We start from the raw sequence: 14,721 nt of genomic DNA on the forward strand, positions 1-14,721 counted from the left end.
GTCAATTAGAGGATGCCCACATTTTGAGACCTTCTACAGCTACCCTATCCATTCCTGTCTCTCTGCCAGTTATTTCCCTATTCACTTCAGAATCCCTTCTCGGGTCCTTCCCTTGCTGTGCTGTGCATCACAGGGGTTTATCTGTGCCAGGTTTTCTTGCCTCCTGGTTTCAGGTAGATCTGGCACAAGCCTGGAGGTCAGGAAGATGGGAAGATGCCAGGATTTCTATCCATCTGTCCCAAACGGTATCTCTGACCAGTGGCGGCTTCTCTTCCCTCCTCCAGCTCCTGCCAGGCAGTCTTGCCACGGTTCTGCTTCCCGCACATGGCACCAACTTTGGGCTCGGGCTCTGGCAACACCACTTCCTCTCACTGTCTCTTAGCTCTAAAGGGAGTAGTGGCTTCCTGCTTTTGATCATCTGTAGGCTGCCTCATTGTCCCCTTTCCAGCTTCTCCCTTATTCTATCATGTATGACCAAGTCTCTTTATTTAACACCCAGGAAAACAGAAACTTCCCTGGCTCTTTCCTCAGCCACACCTAAGAACTTGGCCAGCTTTCCTCCAGCTGTCCTGGGCAATCCCCTCACCACTATGCGTCTGGACTACTCATCCGCCTCCCAGCTGGCCTTCCGCCTTCCTGTTTACGTCTGTGGCCAGATCACCACCTTCATCCATGGCCCCCAGACGGCTTCTCTGAGTCTGTGTTTCACAATCCTACGCATGCTTACTCCCAACCCCAAGCCATGGCTACTTTTCTTTTCCAGAATGCTCTTTCACCTCTCCCCTTATTTAGTCCCCACTGATTAGTCAAGGCTCAGCTCAGGTGGTACTAATGCATGAAGCCTTCTTTGCTCTTATCAGACCCATGGTCATTCCCCTCTTGAGACCTCCTGTAGGGACCCCTATATTCCACTCATCTTCAGGGAAACTACCTTCCACTTTCACGCGACTGTTTCACTTGAGCACGTATTCTGTTCTCAATAAGACTGTAAGTTTTAAAAGGGGGAAACAGGATCTTGCAGTTCATCCCTTGGCACTTAAAACAATATTTTGCACAAGCATGCATTTTATCAAATAGTCACTGAATGAGCGAGGAGGATAGTAATAATATGTTCTCATATATATATTCTTTCTCCCAAAAGAGAACAACTGAATGAGATAGTTATGTCACTACAGGCAGACTATAGGGTTCCTAAATCCTTGCTGAGCACAGGAATAATGCTGGCTATCTCCTGGACATAATGGGAACTGAGCAGGCAATGACAGATAGGGTTGCCACACTTAGGGCCCAGTGTGAACGGTAGAGCACTTAAGTGCTGTGGCTATGCCAGCTTCCTCCATTAATATGCACTAGACCATTTCACTATCCTTTGAAGGATGAAAGACATCTGTTTCACCATACTGCTCCACTTTGAAAGGCTTATCCTTCCTAGAACGCTTTCCAGGTTGGATGATTATCAAACTTTAAATCTTAAAACTCTAGAATAATTGTTTTCTGTTTTTTTTTTCCACTTTGCTTTTTACTTTAATATCCCAATCAAGGTAAATTCAAATAAGGCTTTTAATGACTAACTTTTAAGAAGACGACGAGAGGACAAACCCCTTTTTCTGGTCTTGCTCCAGATGGACCAGCTGTTACCATCCTTCATTTGACTTGCATTTGCTTACTGTGCCCTCACAATTTTTTCTAAGCCTGTGATTTATGATAAAATATACCCAAAGTGCCAGGAGTTCATGACCTTAGCTTCAATAATACACAACCAGACTGTTTCCGCTGGGGAAAGATAACCGGTTCTGTCCTCCCTCCAAATGCCCAGTTGGCCCCTGCCCACAGAGGAAAGGACCAGACTTACGGTTCTGGGGTTAACATAGTGTTTTGGTGATGCCGAGGGAGGCTTGGCCGAGCTCTGGAAGGAGGGCAGGCAGAACCTTTGGCCTGTGTCCGGAGGGGAAGAGGAGGCATAGATGCGGTTTTCTAGTCGCTCAGGTTCATGCTTATAGGATTCAAGAGGAAATGTGTGCTGTTTGGTCACTTGGGTGGGTGTAGATGGAGAAGTGGAGAGGCTGGAGGCTGTGAAGAAGAAGCAATAAAGTGCTATTAGAAGTCTGACTGAGACTGAGCGGGCCAGAGAAAGGAATTTTTATTTCTAAGTGCCAGAAATCTTGAGAGGCAAAAATCTAAATTATTAAGTTCTGAGTTGGGGAAAAACTTTTAAAAATTTATTTCTTGTCCCTTAGAATCAGCTGTGTCCAGAAATACCCTCATCCTTCAACTTGGATTCCCTTGTTGTGAGGAGGACAGTCAAACAGTGGGACAGTGATCTGGGTGAAAGACATTTTATCCACACGCACATAACATATACACATATGCACCAGATGCTTTTCTCCTCCATTTAGCCAAATGTTTTTGAGCTCCTCCCCTACAAAGTACCATGCCAAGAGCTAATATGTTGGCTATCCATATTTATTGAAATAAGACATAGGAAAGTTAATAAAATATTCATCAGAGACATAGGACAATGTTGCTGAAGTCATATGCCAATATACATTAAGAACCAGATGCAGTACTACACTATTGCCATCTAAATGTGCAACAGGTTCTCTCTGTTTTAAGTTCACAGTAGTGAGAATGCACGATGAGGATAAATGCCAGAGAAGACTTCAGGGAAAGGGTGGAACTGGCAAGGCGGCTTGAAAGGTGAAGACGGTTTAGACGGGTAGGACAAGAGAAGAGGTAAATAGGAGGAAGGGGGAGGTGGGTATCCGTATAGAACTGCCAAGGGACTGGGGAGGTGGATCCGCCAGCAGTCAAACGTGTTCACTTGGACGGGGAACCCAGGAGGCCCATCTGAGCCGGGCGTCTTCCTTTGCCAGGGCTGCTGTAATAAAAGACCACAGACTGGTTGGCTTAAAGGACAGGAATTTATTGTCTCACAACTTTGGAGTTTAGAAGTCTGAATCAAATTGTCAGCAAGATCATGCTTGCTTTCTCTGAAGTCTGGTGGCAGCTTGCCAGCAGTCCAAACCCTAATCTCTGTCTCCACCGCATGGCTGTCCCTCGCCCCTGTCTCCTAGACTCCCCTACTCACTGTGTCCAAATTTCCTCGGTTTCCAAGGATGCCAGGCATATTGGATTAAGGTCCACCCTGACTCAGGCTGGCCTCATCTTAACTATCCATCCACGGGACTGGTGGTTAGAACTTGAACACATCTTTGTGGGGGACATGATTTAATTCATAACAGCAGGCAACTATCACTCACCTCTAGCTGAGAGCTGCAGGAAGATAATGATTCCCAATATTGATGTGTTTTCTAAGAGAAGCAGAATCTGGATTTGGGTTTGATATCTCACATCTTCTAAGCAATGAAATGTATTTTAAAAACATACTTTTAAATTATGCAAGTCATGGGAAGTGGGTGTGGCCCAAGTGATTGGACTCCCGTCTATCATATCAGAGGCCCCAGGTTTGATTCCTGGGGCCTCCTAGTGAAGGCAAGCTGGCCCACGCAGAGAGCTGGCCTGCACAGCCTGCACGGAGAGCTGATGCAACAAGATGATGCAACAAAAAGAGAGACAACGGAGGAAAGACAATGAGAGACACAACAAACCAGGGAGCTGGGGTGGCTCAAAGGACTGGGTACCTCTCTGGCACATTGGAAGTTCTTGGGATTGCCTCCTGGTGCCTCCTAAAGAGAAGATGAGAAGAGAAGACAAGCAGACACAGAAGAACATGCAGGTAATGGACACAGAGAGCAGACAGTGAATGGTAAGTGGGGAAGGGAAATAAATAAGTAGAATAAATCTTAAAAAAAAAAATTATGCAAGTCAAATCCAAGATGTCAGTAGACACGGCCCTGGGGTCACCCACTTGTTACTTTTGGCCTAGATGAAGATCCGGCTGACCGCAACACTGTAAAACTGGGGTCTCCTTTGCCCTATTCCTTACTGTAACACACCAGACTTGTTTCCTCAGAGGCCCCGGAAGCATGAGTATTCCCCTTCTGCTTCCACGGCACCATCTCCAGAGAGCGTCCTGCCCCTCCCAGGGTGTCTATTCACCCAGTCCCCCTCCTCTGCCTCTACTACCCGTGAGGGCTCTTCACAAAGCACTTTTCATCTGTACTATGTGTTACTAGCTTATGTAACACAAACTGCTCAACACTAAAACCAAATATAAAAATATGCAAGTCTCCTCTTCCAACCAAATCTACTGTCTGAGTTTAGGGCCAGGGATCCTCCCGGTGGCTTTGCGTTCCACAAAGCTCCCAGTGCTGTCCCAGGTGCAGGGAAGGTGCTTAGTTAACGCCTGCTGGCTAGCAAGCAAGGAGAGTCAAGAGCAGGGAAGGGGCTGGAGAGCGGATAGAGCTCAGTGGTTGAGCGCCTTTTTCTCCAGCATGAGGTCCTGGGTTCAATCCTGGGTACCTCCTTTAAAAAAAAAAAAAGAATAGGGAAGGGAGCAAAGGCTTCAAGGCAGCTTGAATTGTCTTTCCCTCTCTATGCCCAGAGGTTCAGAGTCCATGTGGGATACATGGTACTTATTTCCTGGATGGGAGTTTGGAAGTAACCAATTCAAGGAGTGACACTTTCCAGGGAACCTCTTTATGACATGAAGCCTCCAAGGGGGACGGGTTTTCCACCAATGGAAAACGCTGCTCTGAAGCCCCAGACTGCCTCTCTGGTAGGGAGGTCAAAGTGAAAGCAGGAGACAGAAGGCTCTAGCGCACATTTTTAATTTTTTTAATTTTGGTAGAATTAAAAAATTAAAATATAAAAGGTCTCTCAGAGCAATACCCCAAACTCTTTTTGGGGAAAAAAGTTTTTCCTCAAAGGTCTTGAGAACCAAGCCCTGCTTTGAAGTGGGACTAGGACAAGAAGCAAAGGGGAGGAAGGAAAATGATGGGGCAGAGTGGAAGGACACCTGATATGGTTCAGCAACTTTTCAGAGAGACATGGGTTGGTCTGACTGGGAGGGCACCAGAGGGGGCAGGCTGGCCTGGGTTCTGGTCTGTCCTTTGGGCCAGGCTTCAGCTTTGTGGCACCGACATTCCCCAGCGATCCCCAAAGGAGGGTGAGGAATGATTGTCAGCCAAGGCTCAGAGGGGGTGGGCCCTGGGCCTGCCAAAGGGCTTTGCTGGGGGCCGAGGAGAAGAAAGCCTCTTGTGCTTTCTGCTTTGTTTGCAGCTAGAGTGCCTCACCCGCCTCAGACCCCCAGGGTGGCGTGTCCTTCCAAGGTCCTTACAGGGTGAGATTCTTCACAGCTGGCCCGCCATACCTGTTCCTTATACTGTGACCAATACCTGGCTTGTATTAGTCAGGGTTCTCCAGGGAAACAGGACAGACAGGAGATTATATAGATATATATAATATATATATAATGTAAATATTTTGAGGCTTATTAAAGGAACTGGCTTATGCCACTGAGGGAATTGGCAAGTCCGAATCCTGTAGGGCAGGCTGCAAGCTGGGAATTTCAATGAAGGTGTCAATGAATTCTCCAGGAGGAGCTGGCTGGCTGACGAAGAGGTAGAAATTCTTCTTTCTGAATGCTGAAATCATCACTTCTTCCGTTAAGGCCTTCAACTGATTGGGTGAGACGGCTCTCTCTGCTGAAGGTAATCTCCTTTTTGGGTGTAGATGTCATCAGCCATAGACACAATCAGATGACCATTTAAATCCACAAAATATCCTCACAGTGATGATTAGGCCAGTGCTTCCTTGACCAAACAACTGGACACCAGCACCTAGCCAAGTTGGCACATGAACTTAATCATCATGTGGCTAGTACTGGCAGCATAACTGTCAAGTAGGTGATGTTATTGTCAGCAACTTTCCCAATTCTCCTGCTTCTGTACAAAGAAACCATTCATTTTTGCTCTCCTGTGGAAATGCCCTGCTCTCCACTGGCATGTGGCTGGGTAACTGAGATATGGGTAGAAGAAAATAGGGGTGGGGGGAGCATTTTGGGCTACAAAAACTGGTGTCCCCAACAATCTATGATAATACCCCAGGGAAACCACCTTCCCCCACTTTCCAAGTGTCAATGGAGAGTGAAAGGCCCCTATGTCTTTCAGAACGAGGGAACAAACTTTAAAAACTGTCCCTCCATCTCTTCCTTTACTCGCAGCCTATTCTTTCTAGCTTGAACCATCCTGATGTAGGAATTTTCAAAGGCCCAGGGGAAACATAAACCTCTGAGGAGGCATTTTGGCAATATCTATCAACACTACAGATGCACATGTTCCTTGACCTAACAATTCCACTTCTGGGAATTTACTCCACAGTTAAATTCCTACAACGCTTAATGGCAAGCGTATGGGGTTATTCATCACCATGGTGCTTTTAAAAGCAGAGACCGGAGACCCAGATGCTCACTCAAGAGGAAGAGGCTAAATAAATCATGATATATCTGCATAGGCAGCCATAATTCCCAGTCAGAACCTAACAAGCTTCCTCATTCTTTTTATCTCCAAGATATAGTGAGAAGTGAAAAAAGCAAGCTACAGTGCAATCTATAGAAAATGATAACCATTTGTATTTTCAAAAGAAGAAAAAAGAAAACTACCTCTGCTGTCTGCATATCCCAGAGTAACTCTGGAAGGACCCACAAGAATCTGGAAACACTGGCTGCCTCTGCAAAAAGGAACAGTAGCAGGGGAGACTTCCATTGTATACCCTTTTCTATTTTTTTCTAAATCTTATCTCATGTGAATGTGTGAGCTATTCAGAAAATTACTTTTTAAAGCCATTGTTCTACTTTTGAGCCAAGAGGCTGGTTAATGCCATATTTAAACATTTATTTGTCCCCTACCCTGTTCCCCACCATTTCTTTTACCAGCTCTGTGCAAGTCTGTCCTTCCCACACCCCGTTGCCTCTCCCCTGCCCAGAATAGATGCTTTCTGGGGGATAGGGGTCTTGTGTTCCTTAGTTTGGTATATGGAGAGGGCATGTATTCTCCCCTTCCTTCTCCTTTTCTCTATTTCTGTGACTTTTTTTCTCTGTGAGAAACTCTCCCATTTACAACATTCTTCACGGAAGAATCCCAGTCACTGTTGTGTTAAGGGACATTCACATCCAGTGAAAAATACTGGATTGTTCTTTGGGTACAGACTGTTCATTTCTCAACTGTAAATAATTTAAAGAGAAAGTGACTAAGCAGCCTGCCACCTAAGAGGGCTTTTTAAAGCACAAACTATCTCCTACATCTCCTGTGGCTTTGCCCTTTTTTTCAGCAGCCTGTGTATGAGTAATGGAATGATGCTAACCCAGTCTGGATTGGGGGCAAGAGGGATGGCTGGATGGAAAAGACCAGAAGCCACAGGTAAAATCTGGCTGAACTACTTTGGATGAGGAGAAAACAAAATGGAGTTTTTATCTGGTGATGGGAATGATTTATTTATTTTGGAACTGAATGATTTTTTTACCCTCCCCTCAAGAAGGCTCCTCTCATTGAAATCTTTCCAGGTTCAAAAGAAATTTCCATCTTTCCACCTGGCTTTCCTGACTCCTCCCTGTGCCTTTCCCAGAGTGAGTGACTCCTGTGAGGGAAAACAGGATGAAACTCTGGACTATAATTTGGGGTGGGGAGACAAAATGCCAGATCTAAAGCACAGCTCACACATGTGTGGACTAGGAATATGTCTGTTATATAGCAATACAGGAAAGAACCTTCCTAGAACCAAAGATACGCAGCACCCTCCTCCATTCCGGATACATGAACTATCTGTGAGAAGGGGCAGAGCCGTGCAATATAGGAACACCTTTTGTGCACAGAGGGTCACTGTTTACAAAGTGCTTTCACATACTGTTTTCCAAGTGATCCTCACAACCACCCTTTGTGAAGGGCAAGGCAGATTTATCATCTTAATTTACAGGGGAAGGCACTGGTGACCAGAGGGGTTACTAATTCAGAGTCTGTTACTGAGTAAAGGGCAGAAGTCGCACTTGACCTCTAGTGTCCTAGCTCCAAATCCCAAACTTTTTTGCAATCATTAAACCAAGATATCTCCAAGAGAAAGAACTCAAAGACTTAAACTCACATTTTCAGTGCATGAATTACTCTTTCAGAAAGTGGAGTTTCTCAGACAGATGGTATCTTAGTTTGCCAAAGGCTGTCAATGCAAAGTACCATAAACAGGTTAGATTTTTATAATGGGAAATTCATTAGGGGAAACTTACAGTTCTGAGGCTGTGAAATGTCCAAATTAAGGCAGCATCAGGGGGGCTTTCTCACCAAAGTTGGCTACTGGTGATCCTGACTTCCTGCCACGTAGTCAACAAAGATGGCAGCGATCTCTGCGGACGTCCCTGCCTTCCCCTCTGGGCTCACTGCTTCCCAGAGCTCAGCTGTGGGTGACCAGGCATAGGGCAGGGCTTGCCTCCTCAGCCTTGAGCTGCTCCATGGGCCCAGGCCCTCAGGGGCCTCCTTCCAGGCATCTATGCTCTGCTGATTCCAGTCTCCGGAACCTCGCTCACCCTCTCAGGCTTCTCTGTTTCCTTGCAGTCCTCTCTTTTACATGGCAGTATCCAAAACGGTGACTTCCTTTCTCTATGTGTCTCTCTCTGTGTCTGTTTATATAGGGCCCAGCAAGAGGGTGAAAGCCTCACTGATGCAGTCCACTCAAAAGGGACCCATGCCCACAGAAATGGATTAGTTAGGAAACATAATCTCTTTTTGGGATTCACCAAATTCAAAGTGTCGTAGACTGGGTTCCTGAAGAGGGAAATCAGAGGTGGTGTGGAGCGACCGGGGTGCAGAGCAGTGAGGGTGGGGGTGGGGGGAGAGATTCTGCAAGCTTCCTATTAAGGGTAGCCTTGAGTGGGTAGCAATGCACTCTTTCCAAAGGTACTTTTTCCTCCCATGCCTGTCAGAGACAATGACCAACAGAGAAGAGAAAACTTTTTTGCATCTCTGCTAATAAACTTTTTTATTAGTGGAAAAAAACTGTCCTATGAAAGGAAAGTGGGACAGGTAAGAATAATTTCCCTAAATTTTTTCTATTTTGAAAATTGCCATCACAATTCATAAATAAAGGAGAAAACGGAGCAAGACTCACAGAATCCCCTCCCCCCCCCTTACTTTTAAGTAGACCAATGTATTTCTTAACCAAAGGCATATTGCTAAATTCAAATCTTGCAGGAAAACCATGTATCTGATCAGCAAATCAATACATATTAGACGGAGGCCCCACCTTTCAGTCTGGCTGGGGAAATGAGAAAAACAAAACCACCAAAAACAAAGCCAACAATACCATGCACTAAACATTAGTGCTGAATGAATGGAACACACTCAGAGCAGGAGGGGCTGAGAGCACAGGAAAGAACCCTAAAGCTAGTGGGGAAGGGGGGGAGTTACAGAAACACCAGCAAAGAGTCTCAGCCTTGATTCTGGAAGATAAAATGGATCTGCCCCAATTCATGAGATTTTCCTTTTTGCCCAGACAGGACAGGTATTAGTAACCCATGAAGGCACTGGTCAAAGGACAGGCGACCTTCCTCTGTTTTGTTTATTCTGTGAAGGCTTCCCCCCACCTCCTTCTACTTCTTAAAGACTTTGTTTAGGACTTGCTGCCGGTCTTTGAGGGTGAACAAAGTCTTTGATTCTCCCAGGGAAGCAGCCAGGACTGGTGAATAGGCTCAGTGAGTGAACAGCAACTGCTCCTGGCAGCCACACAGATGCCATGCAAGTGGCTCCAGACACTGAGGAGCCACAAGCTGGTGACTTAACAGGGCCAGTCCCGACTGGCGTGAGCTTCAACTGGAGAAAAGGGAAAGAAAAGAGGAGAGGTGCCTCTTGGAGAGAGTTAGCATTGTTCTTTAGAAAGACAGTGGCACATGGTGGAAAATAGAGGCCTGGGTTTCAGAAGACCCAAGTTCTAGGCCTGGTTTTACCGCTAGATAGCAGTGGACCCTTGAGCAAATCAACCCCTCTCATGGGTAAACTAAATCAGTAGACCAGATGGCTGTGAGATGGGCTCTGACTCGCCAACTCTAAAAATGGAATGAGCTTGAGCCATTGGACAGCACTATCCTTTTCAGTGCATAGGGTTGGAATGACAAGTAGGAAAAAATTCACATTCTGTTTCTGCCTTCAAAATTTCTTTGTTGACCTCTGTTCAGCAGGTATGGAGTAAGAAGAGGATTTTTCCAACTTACACTGGATGGCGGTGTTGTTTATGGTGGTTTTTAAACACCTAACCACACATCACAGAAACAAAGGGCCTTGGTGTTTCCCTCAACTTTGGAAGGATGATGAAGAGGGTGATAAGGGGGATGCAGCATAGGGAGGGGATGCCAAACAAATATGGGAGATGGGAAGCCTCACCGTCAAGGAGCTTTGCCACAATAAGAAAGGCTGAAAGGCAAAGAAGCTACCTGGTAACACAAGAAATGCAAGTGGTATGTGTTATCTGTTGGGATCCCTATGTGGTGTGACTGCAGAAGCCATCCACTGAATATTTATTTTGCTTAGAATGCCTCTTCCCAAGGAGTGAGTCAACTGCTTTATAGTTTTAACCTTTGGTTTCTCAGCTTTACCTCTGGGCTGGTCCCCAGTACACGTGTGGTCTGCATTCGTGCGAGTCTAGCCTGATGATCTGCTCTGAGGTTGTAGGGTCCAGTGTACCCCTGAGGAGTCCTCACAGTTTTGGAGCTGTTTATGTTGTACTTTGGGTAATTCTCTGCCTCCATGGGAAGTTTTTGTTCAAAACCATTCGTCTGGACAGTCCCCAGTTGCCATCCCTATTGAGTCAAACCCAGCACACAGGGCAGAGAGTATCTGAGTCAGAAGGGCCTCTTGAGATTCTCTCAACCTGCCGTTTCCAAACCTGGCTGGGTGTAAGAATCACCTAGGGGATTTGAGAATACATATTCCCAGGCCTTGGTCCCTGGAGATTCTGATTAAGTGGGCCTGAGATGGAGCCTGAGAATCTAGGTTTTCTAAAATGTCTCAGGTGATGCAGATGGTTAGCCAAGTTTTGGAACCATTAATCTAATCCACCACTCTCATTTTGCAGAAAGTAATTTCTAGTTCCCATTCTTCATAGCAGGCCTCAGCCTTCTTTCTCACAGCTCCCTTCTTTAGGAGAGCAAATTCTTTTCTTTCTGAGTTCCAAGCCCCCTGCTTGGTCTCTGATAGGAAGTATTCTTCCTACAGCCAACTGTAGTCTCATGCAGAGGTTCCTTTGACTTGTTCCTTGTCCCAGGGCAGCAGGCGTTCCTGTGGCCACTGGCCAACTCTCCTAAGTGGCTCCTGGTTCTTTTTAGCTGGACACTCCAAGTAGCCTTGAGCACTTGCCTTGAATGTTTGCAGAATCACCACTGGTTTTCTAAAAGGCAAGTTTCTCATGCTCCTGGTGTTCTCCCCCCCACCCCCCCATTCCCCACTCCTCCCCCAACTCCAGTGTTCCCTCTCTCAGGCCTAAGTTTCTGGACTCTGGTCTCAGGATTGGCACAAATATCTTGAAAATCTAATGACTTTGGCTCTGGTCATACTTGAGCTTGCACTTAATTCATTATGACAATTTGGGGTAAGGTTTTGGGCTCTACATTTTGGTCATAGGCTCTAGAATCTAATTAACCACTTTTTATAGTTGAAATCACTCAAAACATACTGTAGATGGATTAATAGATGAATAGATAAAACGATATGGCAAATGTGGCACAATGTTGAACTTGGTGACGCTGGTATTGGTGAGGGGTATGTTGTAGCTCTCTGAATGGGGTCTGTATTACTTTTGAAACTGTTCTGTAAGTTTGAAATTATTCAAAAAATAAAAGGTTTAAAGAATAATGTATGTTAGAAAATGTCTAAAGTCATCTTAGAGCCAAGACATTAAGGTATTGCATAGGGTAGAAAAGTTTCTGTCAAAAAAAAATCTTCTTTTAGGACATTTTCTAAAGTTCTCTTAGAAGGCATCCAGGAAAAACAACAATTTTACAGGGCTCTGCATACCGAATCACATTCTGTCCCTATAGTTGGTTATCACATATCAATATCTGAAGTTAAACTGAAAAATCAAACAAATAATGGTAGTGGAGGAAGGAAATCGGAATGTTGCAAGAAATACTTTTAGATCAGCCCCAAGAACACAAGGTCAAGTTTCCAAACAATATGGTCCCAGATTCTGCTGTCGGCCCTAGTTTTTAGAACTATATCCTCTTCATTCTCACCTGGAGAGCTGAGTTCTACTTCGTGGATCCATAACATAACCCTAGAGCCTACACAAAAACAACAACAGCATATGCACATTTTGATGTTTTAAACTAAAAGTCAATCCTCATGGGGCAAGGGAGAGGAGGAAAAATGATCAGTTGCTTTGTAAGAGGGAGAGAGTCTAAAATAATCCATCTCCAAGATGAAACAGTTTCTGAAAAGAATTGCTAAGAATTCTCCAATGATGGGGGATGCAAGCTACAGTAATACCCTTTGATTATCAGAGAGGACCAAGGGGCTGCCAGAGGGGTCTCTCTGAGCCTTGTCCCTTCTTGCTCTGCCTCCAGCCCCTCTTGGAGTTCCTGGTCATCAACTACCCATTTATTATTTTAGCTACTGGGGAAGCTTCCTCAGAAACTGGGAAAGGAGTGGTTCGTAAATTTTTTGCGTCCCAGGACCCTTTGATAATCTGATGAAATCAATAAATGAAGCATGAATACTAGAGTCACTCTCTTTCTGAAAAAACTTAGGTGGTTCTAATGCCCTGAAAGCAAGGTTAAGAACTTGTGTTCCAAGAGGTCTCGAAACATTTTCATAGTTCCTTATTCCTCAAGAGTAGTTTGCTCTCCGCGCCCCTCACCCCCCCAATCTTCCAGCTTCTTACAGTGGCTGTGTCTGCTCTGTAGTCTGATCCCCAAAACTCAGAAATCTCAGACAGACCCTCAGTAGGAGAAAATGGTGCCTGAAAATCATTATGATAACCCAAGCACGAGAGGACAGTGACAAAACTCACTGGGTCACACTAACCTTTCCAGAATGCACTTTTCTTTTTAAATCTGAAAATTGGGTCTGACTTTCCCTACACTTCCTGCAATTTGGCTATTTGAATCGCAGAACCCTTGACAATGGCTCCTCCCTACCTGGACTGACTGCTGGAGCCCTCTGCTGTGACGTGTGGCCCCCTTCCCCCAACTCTGCTCCCAAGGCCTCGTTTTCCCCGACCGCCTACACTTGGACAGCTCCTGGGTTCTTCAGTCTGACCCTGGAGGAGCTCCCTCACATGCCCCTGGCCTCCACGCTGTGGACTCGATATGGGCGAGAAGGGGCTATGGATGACCCAGCAAAGGCTTTGAGCCACCAGCTTCACCCCAAGGTAATTTCCAGGTGCACAGCTCTTTGGGAAATGGGAACACACTTTCTATGGGGCAGGATGGCATGAGGCCCACGGGGAACACTGTTTCTCAAACTGCAACTTTGGAAAGCCATGCTCAGCAAAGCAGAAAGGAGGAGGCAGGGGCGGAGGGAGCTGGGGCAGAGACCATTTGTGGGTGAGTGTACTTCCTGGTCTGTTTGCCTAGGGCAGTCCCCCACTGAGAGCTTTGCCCCAGAGTCCCAACCAGTACTCTCCTTCCTGCTGGGCCTCCCCACTGGGCCAGGTGGTAGCTGGCAGCCAGTTCCAGGCATTCTCTCCCTGGGTGCTGGCTGCAGCTGGCTACCATGGGACTCCAACCAGGGCACTCCTGGGGCTCTGTTGACTCAACACATCACCTGACACCAGTCCCATCAGGCACGCTGGGTGTGAGGTGCCAGCGAGACGGGGAGTGGATGGGCTGGCCTCCGGCCTGGGAAGGCTTCCAGATTGCTGCTTCGGCCACCAGAGCTGGTTTCTATGGTGCTGTTCTGAACTCTCGGCTCTTCTCATTCCCATCACGAAGAAAGGGAGTGTGAGTTCTATTGGTTATCCAATGATTAATGGGTAAGATTCTCCATACAGGAGGAAGACAAAAGAAGGGAAAGCTGCAAATAGCAGGCAATCAAGTGTCTCATGGTCAAGACAAAATGTATTCGCTGCATCCTTTTAAAGACAATCAAGAATCTCAAACCCAGGATTTGCCTCTACTCTACAATAATGACAACAACAATGCTGCGAGTTAAGGACCATAATACAAGACTACAGCATCATATCTGACTGTCCTGTGTTTTAGTAGACAGGTATCAACTCAGCCAGAGGGAACTGGAAAAGAGATGGTCTTTCTGGGGAGCCTAGAATTCCTTATGTTTTCAGATTCTGACACATATTAACTACCACTGTTGCAGCTTGTTTTATGGGTAGAAGTCAGCCATCTATTTGATTTTTTAGGGTTTGGAAAGTCACCTGGTCCTTTCAAAATGAGGTTCCCAAATCTTATCTACTTGATCAATCTTTTTGATGACTCAGACTTTCCTTTCTGCACACTGTCTTTACCTGAAGGGCTTTAGACCTTGTTAATTTTGGCCAATTTGCTGGAGTCTGGCCCAGATTAATAGTTACTCTACATATTACACAAAAGAGAAACAGTCACTAAGAAGATGCAATGAAGGAAAAGGAAAAATAGGGGAGGATCACCTGGATACAATGGTATGTATGAAGATAGTAACTCTGCCTCCACATCATCTTCTTTTTGGTGCTTGCCTCACTGGGTTTGCAGAGTGGTGTGTGAAAAAGGATATCAGAACCCTGTGCTCAGGGGAATGGGTTTTTTCCATTTATCTTGTGATTCACTCCACAGCTTCAGCATCTAGTGGTGGC

At 45.8% G+C, this 14,721-nt stretch overlaps 1 protein-coding gene across 7 annotated transcripts in view; it reads right to left on the reverse strand.

The window, feature by feature from the left end:
• PRKAG2 (protein kinase AMP-activated non-catalytic subunit gamma 2) overlaps positions 1 to 14,721 on the reverse strand; it is a 353,035-nt gene that overhangs the window by 129,021 nt on the left and 209,293 nt on the right. For all 7 annotated transcript variants that reach the window (XR_011648897.1, XM_004476298.5, XM_012518717.4 and 4 more), the window contains one exon: positions 1,853 to 2,070. Coding sequence is in view for 6 of the 7 variants with exons in the window: in XM_004476298.5 (XP_004476355.1) it covers positions 1,853 to 2,070 (218 nt within the window). In the remaining variant the exon portion in view is untranslated. The remainder of the gene's footprint in view (positions 1 to 1,852; positions 2,071 to 14,721) is intronic.

The sequence above is a fragment of the Dasypus novemcinctus genome, chromosome 5 (genome assembly GCF_030445035.2).
Source record: "Dasypus novemcinctus isolate mDasNov1 chromosome 5, mDasNov1.1.hap2, whole genome shotgun sequence".
NCBI classification, from domain to species: domain Eukaryota; kingdom Metazoa; phylum Chordata; class Mammalia; order Cingulata; family Dasypodidae; genus Dasypus; species Dasypus novemcinctus.